Source organism: Silurus meridionalis, chromosome 22 (genome assembly GCF_014805685.1).
Source record: "Silurus meridionalis isolate SWU-2019-XX chromosome 22, ASM1480568v1, whole genome shotgun sequence".
Lineage (NCBI taxonomy): Eukaryota > Metazoa > Chordata > Actinopteri > Siluriformes > Siluridae > Silurus > Silurus meridionalis.
In genome coordinates, this window is record NC_060905.1 from 1,448,840 (window position 1) to 1,458,839 (window position 10,000).

Consider the following 10,000-nt stretch of genomic DNA (forward strand, 5'->3'; position numbering starts at 1 on the left):
TTTTTTTTTTTTTTTTTACATTTTAACAAAGAAACAGTTTAACTTCGTGTTACGGTATTTCCGTGCGTTTTTATTTGTGCATGTGGAAGAAAATATATGCCTTTTTAATTTTTGTAAAAAATAAATTCTAAAATTTCTTTAGTTGGGAAGTATTTTATTGATTTACCACGTCATTAATTATGACTTTTATAAATATTGAAACTTTTTTAAATACAACAACAACAACAATAATAATAATAATAATAATAATAATAATAATGCTGTAATTATACTTATTATTAATAACAATAAAACGTCACAAAAACGTATAATAACACAGGAAATAACAACAATAAGCCTAAAAAATTAACGCTACCAAGATAAGTCATTGAATAGCCTGTTTGTTATTTCAAAGCGAGTTATTTAAAGCAATTTTATATGTAATATAATTTCAGTTATATGTCATTAAACAGGTATATTTAATTAAACGGTTAAATTTAATTAATTTATAATTGAACTAAAATATTTTCTCTTTAATACAATTTTCAAACACTATTTCAGGTTGTGAGCGCCCTCTGGTGGCAGTTGCGCGCTTTTTCTAGTAAAAATGTCCCGCCTCCAAACCAGCAGGTGGCGATAGTCAACTCTTCTACTCTTTTAGTTCGAATAACACAGACACAGAGTGAATCCCAAATCCACGTAGGCTCCCTTCATATGTTCACTACCTGTAGTGTAAACAGTGTAGTCGTTTACTCCCTACATAGTGCACTAGGCGGTCATTTCGGACTGAAACACGGATTAACAAAATGGCGCATTGAGTTCGGTTAAAATCACGCGCCCCTCAAAATATACACCAAATATCCCTGATTTATTAGTTTTTTTTATGCGTTTGGGGTTATAAAGTTTATAAATCAAAGATGTTTGTGGCGAAAAGCATCGCCGCGGATCATAAAGATCTCATTCATGATGTTTCCTACGACTTTCACGGCCGGCGGATGGCCACTTGTTCTAGTGATCAAAGTGTCAAGGTATTTTTTTTTATAAATATTTTTCCTTAATTGTAATTATAATAAATATATAAAACAAAAATATTAAATAAATATATAGACTCGATTGAACACAAAAAACACACCATTTAGATCTTTACAATGAGGCGGGTGGAAAATCGCCAATTTTATGTTATAAATATTATATTTCAGCAATATTATAATAATCGAAATGTATTGAATGTGTGTAAATGTAAATTAACTACTTCAGGCGGTGAATAAAGTAAAAATAAGGCGTTTTCTACGTTACGTGAAAACCGTAACGCGAGAATATCTACTGCGCATGCTCGGAAATGCATCATTATGATGAGCACCTGTAGAGGGCGCTGTAGCGCAGTTAGAAATTGTAGGAATGTATTTTTATAATAAAGCATAATTAGTATTAATTTTTATTGTTTTTTATGATGATATAAGTAGTAATGTTCTGCTGACATAAAATAACATGCGCATTGACGATCAACGTTGCGTTGCTGAAACGTTTGTTTAACGGAGTTAATGTTCGTGCCACATTTAAGTTTGATTGTGTTTTTTATTCTCAGGTTTGGGATAAAAGCGACAGCGGTGAGTGGCACTGCACTGCGAGCTGGAAGGTCAGTCACGTGATCTCTCGCCCTATTAAACGGTGTGTATGTGGAAGTAATGGTTGTGTTCGGCTGTTTTTAGACTCACAGCGGCTCGGTGTGGCGCGTGACGTGGGCTCACCCCGAGTTCGGCCAGGTTTTAGCCTCCTGTTCGTTCGACCGCACCGCCGCCGTATGGGAGGAGATTGTGGGCGAGTCGAACGATAAACAGCGCGGCCTCAGTCACTGGGTGAGTCTGAGGCTTTCTCATTTCTGTCTCAAACACACACACACACACGTGTGTATGTATTACGTGGCTTATTTAGTAAATCATTTTGATTGCTCTGGCTTTGTTTTAAGCAAAAGTTTGTGTGTGTAGATTAAGAGGACGACGCTGGTGGACAGCAGGACGTCGGTGACGGACGTGAAGTTCGCTCCAAAGCACATGGGTCTGGTCCTGGCCACGTGCTCAGCCGACGGCGTGGTTCGTATCTATGAGGCTCCAGATGTGATGAACCTGAGCCAATGGAGCCTCCAACACGAGATCTCCTGCAAACTCTCCTGCTCCTGTATCTCCTGGAATCCTTCCAGGTGTGTGTGTGTGTGTGTGTGTGTTTGTGTGTTTAAATGGGTTACTAAAAAGTTGCATTGTTAATGTTTGGATGTAAATATTCCATGTTTTGGGGTGGAGCTAAAAAAACCCTTAATGTCCATTAAAAAATTTACAGTTTTATTCTCCATCCTCCTCTACTGCAAATGTGTGTGTGTGTGTGTGTGTGTGTGTGTTTTTCAGCTCACGTGCACACGCTCCGATGATTGCGGTCGGCAGTGACGACAGCAACGTGACCTACACTGGGAAAGTCCAGATTTATGAGTACAACGAAAACACCAGGTCAGTTCCTAAGAGCTCGTGTGTGTGTGTGTGTGTGTGTGTGGTAGATGTGAGGTACCTTCCTGATGTGTTTAGAGAGAGATCACTTTGTTTATGTATAAACACCCCTAACAGCCTCTTGAATGTTCTTTATTTGGTGTAAAAATCAGAGCTGTAATAAAAACACTACACGTCGCACGTCATCTTTACATCTTAGGAGCTAAAAACTCTCACACACACGTGGTTTCTACACGTACTCAGGAGCGGAGATGTTTACGTTCGAGTGTTTCTGATGATCCTTCGTCACTCTCTACAGGAAGTACGCCAAAGCAGAAACCCTGATGACGGTCACCGATCCGGTCCACGACATCGCCTTCGCCCCGAACCTCGGGAGGTCCTTCCACGTCCTCGCCATAGCGACCAAAGACGTGCGCATTTTCAAGCTCGTACCCCTGCGGTGAGTGAGCGAGCGAGAGAAACGGCGTGCACGTAGATCTACGAGGTAAAAAAAAGTTTAGAGACTCGTCTTGTAACACGCCAACAGACCACACAGTCACAGGGAGCACCGACCTTCATAAGCAGAAGTTGCTTGACACACTGAAAAGAAAACTTGCAGGACACGTTCCAGAAGAACGCTGGGGGCTGTAATGCCATGCAAGTGGACTATTTTAAAGGTGATCGTGTGGAAACGTAGATAAATAAAGTAAACAGAGTCTTCAAACTTTTCGGTACCACCTTGTATATATATATGTGTACACACACACGGGTAGATCTTGCTAAAAGGAGGGAAATGGCAGTGGTGAACACGTATTTATAGAAGAAGGAGGATCATAGGGTGACGTAAAAGAGTGGAGGAAAGTGCACACAGGTGGATTATGTTCTATGTAGGATAATGCCTGAGGAATGGAGAAGGAGTGTGCTGGTACTGATCTTTAAGAAGAAGGGAGATGTGCAGACCTGCAGTGGATTTAGAGAAAGTGTACGACAGGGTGGAGAGAGGAGTTGTGGTGTTGTATGAGGAAGTCTGGTGTGAGAGAGAAGTATGTGAGGGTGGTGCAGGACATGTATGAGGACAGTGTGACAGCAGTGAAGTGTGCAGTAGTTTATAGGACTGTGGTGAGACCTGAGATGTTGTAGGTTTAGAGACAGTGGCATTGAGTAAAAGACAGGAGGTGGAGCTGGAGGTAGCAGAGCTGAAGATGTTGAGATGTTCGTTGGGAGTGACGACGATGGACAGGATTAGAAATGAGTTTATTAGAGGGACAGCGCATGTAGGACGTTTTGGAGACAAGGTGAGGGAGGTGAGATTGAGATGGTTTGGACATGTGCAGAGGAGGGACATGGGGTATATCAGTAGGAGAATGCTGAGGATGGAGACACCAGGAAGGAGGAAAAGAGGAAGACCAAGGAGGAGGTTTATGGATGTGGTGAGAGAAGACATGCAGGTAGTTGGTGTGAAAGAGGCAGATGTAGAGGAGGGGATGGAGACGGATGAGCCACTGTGGCGCCCCCTAATGGGAGAAGCTGAAAGAAGAATATATATATATATGTGTATATGTGTATATCTCTAAAACATATTTTGAAACGTCATTGACATGAAAAACTGTGCACCTTGTTCTCCTCCAGGAGAGAGAGCTCCACCAGCTCCGGACCCACCAAGTTTGAGGTGCAGTTAATGGCACAGTTCGACAGTCACAACTCTCAGGTGTGGCGTGTGAGCTGGAACATCACCAGCACGCTGCTCGCCTCGTCTGGAGACGACGGCTGCGTCCGCCTCTGGAAAGGTCAGACATCCAAGAACACTCTCAGGATAACTATCCTTCACTGATGATTAGACGTAGCCGTCCTGGATCATGTTACATGACGAGTTAGATACTGTTTACTGGCCCGTAATAGTCCTGGGTGTTAAACACGCTACGGCCAAAAGTGTGTGACCACCTGACCATCTGATCTCATTCCACGTTGAGTTCCTATTTGCTGTTATAATAAGCACCAATCTTCTGGGAAGATGTTTCTCTAGATTTGGTGGAGATTTGTGTGAGGAAGATTCAGACACAAGGGTGTTTGTAAAGTTAGGTACTGATGGAGGTGAGGTGGCCTGGGGTGAGGTCAGGTGTTCAGTAGGAGATCTTCCACCCCAACCCATGAAAATCCGATCTTCATGGAGCTTCCTTTTGTGACAGGTTTGGGTCTCCTAGTTTCAAGTCATGTGTCCTAATACTTTTGGCCGTAAAGTGTAGTAGGACCTACTAACCATCTTTGGTTTGGCTTTTGGTTTTAGGAGTATACTAGCTAACTGTGTGTGTGTGTGTGTGTGTGTGTGTGTGTGTGTGTGTGTGTAGCTAACTACATGGATAACTGGAAGTGCACAGGGGTCCTGCGTGGTGATGGAAGCCCAGTGAACAGCTCCTCGGTCTCAGCCGCAGGTCTGAACGCCGCCGTACCTTCAGGAGCTCAGAACAGCGGCATGGGAGCTGTGAGCGCGGGCAGGTGAGACCCGGCTTCAAGCCGACCTGCATGACATCTCTGAAGTGTGTGTGTGTGTGTGTGTGTGTGTGTGTGTGTGTGTGTGTGTGTGTGTGTTTAACATGGTATCCAATGTTTAATGTGTGTTTGTCTTGTTTTTAACAGAAAAAAGACTCAACTGATGCCAGGCTAACGGGGAATGGCTGTTTGCTGCATGATACACTCACTCTCTCTCACACACACACACACACACACACACACACACACCTTCAGCCCCGCCCCCTTTAACAGTCACTCCTCATCCTCAGTCCACTAATCCAGCAGAGGCGAATGCTGAGTGTGAATAAAGGACCAAATACACACACACACACACACACACACACACACACACACACACACACACACTGCCTGTGTTTGCGTGTGTTTGATGTTCCACAGACACAGATGGATCACATTTTTTTGTTTCATGTTTTGTTGTTCAGTAAAATTTACAAATCAATAAAATAAATCTAATAAAAATGGCAAAAAAAGATAATTGAAACCTTACGATTTATTGCTTCAGTATTTTATCTGTCGATTTTACTCATGTTTTTATCATAATTTTTTCTGATTTGATTATCAGTGTCAGTTTAATCAGGTGGATGTAGATGATTAAATAATACTGCACAGTAAAACAGCGCTCCCAGCGTTCTTCTGGAACGTGTCCTAGAAGTCTTCTGTGATTCCCGCCGGAGCTCCACATTGGTGTCAAAACGGCAACCTTTGAGACGGATCTTCATCTGTGGAAAGAGGTGTGGGGTGGGTGCAGAAGTGAGATCATCATGCACGAGTTTGTGAATGATTTCAGGGGTTGAGCTCGTTGAAGGTCTTCCTGGTCTCTCGTAGTCTTCCAGTGATGTTCTTCTGCTATTTAAAAATGCGAAGGATTTGCAATGTCGCTGTATGTCAAGCGTCACTCAAGCTCTGTTCCAACTCGCTCTGCGTGATGAAATCGCAGACGTGGTAACGCACGTGGGTCAGAACAGCACCAGTTACTCCGTCAGTCTCCAAACGTTTTGATGCCACCTCGTATTTAATAATATTAATATGATCTGATTATATATTCATTCATTCATTCCCCTACAAAATACAGACACTTCCTGAGCATCATGGATTATTTATTTAAAAATTTTTTTTGAATTATTAATTAATTCATTAACACGTTAACGTGATTAATAAACCCCTGCAGTGTGTGTTTATTAGGGCTCTTACAATTAACGTTTAATGTAAATTCATTTTAACCGCACTAATTTTATTGCCAATAATGCAGCACACGTTTCTGTTTGACCAAAAAAGTGTTAAAGCACGTTTAGAACAGATAAAAACGTGTGATTAATCGTGATTAAATCAACATTCTCAATCACATCCCGCTGGTTCTGTGTAAATAGTGGATTGTGATTGGCTGGAAGGAGTTCAGGTGTGAATAGTGGATTGTGATTGGCTGGTAGGAGTTCAGGTGTGAATAGTGGATTGTGATTGGCTGGAAGGAGTTCAGGTGTGAATAGTGGATTGTGATTGGCTGGTAGGAGTTCAGGTGTGAATAGTGGATTGTGATTGGCTGAAAGGAGTTCAGGGGTGAATAGTGGATTGTGATTGGCTGGATTGTCTCTCTCTCTCTCTCTCTCTCTCTCTCTCTCTCTCTCTATATATATATATATACACACACACACACACACTCACAGGTCACTTTATTAGGTACATCTGACTAGTACCGGGTTGGACCCCCTTTTGCATTCAGAACTGCCTTAATCCTTCGTGGCATAGATTCGACAAGGTACTGGAAACATTCCTCAGAGATTTTGGTCCATATTGAAATGACAGCATCACGCAGTTGCTGCAGATTTGTCGGCTGCACATCCATGATGCGAATCTCTGTGGAGGCCATTTATGTACAGTGAACTTATTGTCATGTTCAAGAAACCAGTCTGAGACGATTGGCGCTTTATGACATGGCGCGTTATCCTGCTGGAAGTAGCCATCAGAAGATGGGTACACTGTGGTCATAAAGGGATGGACATGGTCAGCAACAATACTCAGGTAGGCTGTGGCGTTGACACGATGCTCAATTGGTACTAATGGGCCCAAAGTGTGCCAAGAAAATATCCCCCACACCATGACACCACCACCACCAGCCTGAGCCGTTGATACAAGGCAGGATAGATACATGCTTTTATGTTGTTGACGCCAAATTCTGACCCTAAGATCCGAATGTCGCAGCAGAAATCGAGACTCATCAGACCAGGCAACGTTTTTCCAATCTTCTATTGTCCAATTTTGGTGAGCCTGTGGTGAGCCTTGGTGAGCGAGTGGTTATTTGAGTTACTGTTGCCTTTCTATCAGCTCGAACCAGTCTGGCCATTCTCCTCTGACCTCTGGCATCAACAAGGCATTTGTGCCCACAGAACTGCCACTTACTGGATATTTTCTCTTTTTCGGACCATTCTCTGTAAACCCTAGAGATGGTTGTGCGTGAAAATCCCAGTAGATCAGCAGTTTCTGAAATACTCAGACCAGCCCGTCTGGCACCAACAACCATGCCACGTTCAAAGTCACTTAAATCACCTTTCTTCTACATTCTGACGCTCGGTTTGAACTGCAGCAGATCGTCTTGACCATGTCTACATGCCTGATTGCATTGAGTTGCTGCCATGTGATTGGCTGATTAGAAATTTGCATTAACGAGCAGTTGGACAGGTGTACCAGTTGGGCCGGTGAGTGTGTGTGTGTATATATATATATATATATATATATATATATATATATATATATATATATATATATTTATATATTTATATATGTGTGTGTGTGTGTAACTGTTTTTGTTTACGTAAGGCATGCTTATATGTATATACACACTGTATGGCCAAAAGTATTGCGACACCTGACTCACCTGTGGTTCTTTCCCAAACTGTTATCGCAAAGTTGAAGGCACACAATTGCATGGAATGTTTTTGGATGCAGGAGCATGCAATTATTTCCTTCACGTGAACTAGGAGACCCAAACCTGTTCCAGCAGGACACAAACTGCACATAGACATCTTCATGAAGATCTGCTTTCCATGGGCTGGAGTGGAATTGTGTGACCTGCTATAAAGCCCTGACCCTATTGATCATGAATGAATGTTTCATGCTGACTGCACCCCAGGCCTCCTCACCTCACCTCACCTCACCTCACCTCACCTCACCTCACCTCACCTCACCTACATCAGTACCTGACTTTACTAACACCCTTTTAGCTAAATGAATCTCAAAACAAAATCTAGTGGAACAGCTTCCCAGAACAGTGAAGCTCATTATAAGAGCACTTGGAAACTAAAGGTGGAATGTGATGTTCAGAAAGAAGCGCATAGCAATCGCATTGTCAGGTGTCCACAAACTTTTGCCCAAATAGTGTATTTATTTAAGTAATATTTCTTTAGTGAAGTGAACATGGACTTTATGGCTGATAAGTTCTCTGTAAGGAGACATTTATTTCATGTTAATGTAAGGAGTCTCCAGTGTGAGTGAGAGCTGTTACAAAGCTATCTTGTGTGTGTCTGTGTGTGTGTGTGTGTGTGTGTCTGTGTGTGTGTGTGTGTTAGATATTTTTTCCCCCACCTGGCCCCGCCCAGACTGGCGCACCTCCTCCCACCTCCTTCTCTCCTCGAGCAGACATGTGAAGAACACATGCACCCACAGCAACTGCATCAGCAACACTGTAGATACACAGCTGCAATGTCCAATCAGGATGCAGAACATGAGTGATGTCACTTCCTCCGTTCTGCACAATTATTAATGTTTGTTTTTAATAAATATGAGTTGATCAAAGAAAGTTTACTTTGTTTTCTGTAAAAATAATTATACTTCTCTTGTTCACTCACTTGCACCAGGGCCTGTAGGACACACACGCACGCACACACACACACACACACACACACACACACACACACACACACACACACACACACACACACACACACACACAAAAACACACATTTTTAATGACAAACAGTTTGTGTTCTAAATCCGTCAGAAAGGCTCAGATGATAAAGGCCTTTTATAAGATTTCAGTCACTCACCTTCTCTTTGTTTTAAGTCTGATGTTGTGTAAGTCTGATACTCCAAAGTTTTTAGTTTAAAAGTAGTGCAGAACAGCACATGTCCTGTTCAAGGTCATAATAAAGGAACATCTAACCATTGTCTGTAAGAACTCTGTCTGTCTGTCTGTCTGTCTGTCTGTCTGTCTGTCTGTCTGTCTGTCAGTCAGTCAGTCTGTCTGTCTGTCTGTCTGTCTGTCTCTATCAATCAATCAATCAAACTGTATGCATGTATGTATGTTTGTGTGTCTTTATTTTGACTTAGATTGAAGTAATAATTACATTTTCTCACTTAAAAAAATGAATCCAGTCCCAAAAGGGGTTATGTTCGTTGTATATTCCTATTAGACAGTTAAATATACAAATTCAGTGTTGGAGGATTCACACACACACACACACACACACACACACACACACACACACACAGGTCAGTCTTTTTTTAATGACACCTTTAATACAATATTCCAACAAATGAAAATCCAACATTTAACATAGAAAAACCTACAACACCCTGAGTGCATAAGTCTACACACCCCTCCCAACTACTACTTCATGGAAGCACCTTTTTGCCTTTATTACAGCATCAAGTCTTGGTTAATAAGTCTCTATATCCTTCACACATCCAGACCCTGGAAGGGATCTCCTGTATACGCCTCTTTTTTAAACATTCTATAGATTTTCGATGGGATTAAGGTCTGGGCTCTGGCTGGGCAATTCCAGGGCATTGATTCTCTTTTTCTGAAGCCATGTCTTTGTTAATGTTAATGTATGTTGTGGGTCATTCTCATGTTAAATTGTGAAATTGATCTTTATTTTTGACAGAGGACAGAAGGTTTTGTGCCAAAAAATCTTGGCATTTGCAGCGATTTATTTTCCCATCTATCTTGTTTAGTGTTCATTCCCCAGCTGAAGAGAAGCAGCCCCAAAGCATAACACTACCTCCACCATGCTTCACTGTCGCTA

General features: G+C 42.0%; 1 protein-coding gene across 1 annotated transcript; it reads left to right on the forward strand.

Annotated features, from left to right (window-relative positions):
- The first annotated feature begins 751 nt into the window (after nt 1–751).
- On the forward strand, nt 752–5,468 carry seh1l (SEH1-like (S. cerevisiae)). Its single transcript, XM_046835126.1, has 9 exons — nt 752–1,007; nt 1,565–1,615; nt 1,689–1,835; nt 1,965–2,176; nt 2,379–2,477; nt 2,773–2,913; nt 4,083–4,240; nt 4,799–4,946; nt 5,088–5,468. The coding sequence occupies exons 1-9, from the start codon at nt 897–899 to the stop codon at nt 5,113–5,115; spliced, it is 1,095 nt and encodes a 364-aa protein (XP_046691082.1). The 5' UTR covers nt 752–896; the 3' UTR covers nt 5,116–5,468.
- The last annotated feature ends 4,532 nt before the right edge of the window (nt 5,469–10,000 follow it).

Coding starts and splice junctions, on each gene's coding strand:
- seh1l (XM_046835126.1), top strand. CDS start 897: ATGTTTGTGGCGAAAAGCATCGCCGCGGATCATAAAGATCTCATTCAT. Junction 2,478..2,772: donor GAGTACAACGAAAACACCAG/GTCAGTTCCTAA, acceptor CACTCTCTACAG/GAAGTACGCCAAAGCAGAAA. Junction 2,914..4,082: donor TTCAAGCTCGTACCCCTGCG/GTGAGTGAGCGA, acceptor GTTCTCCTCCAG/GAGAGAGAGCTCCACCAGCT.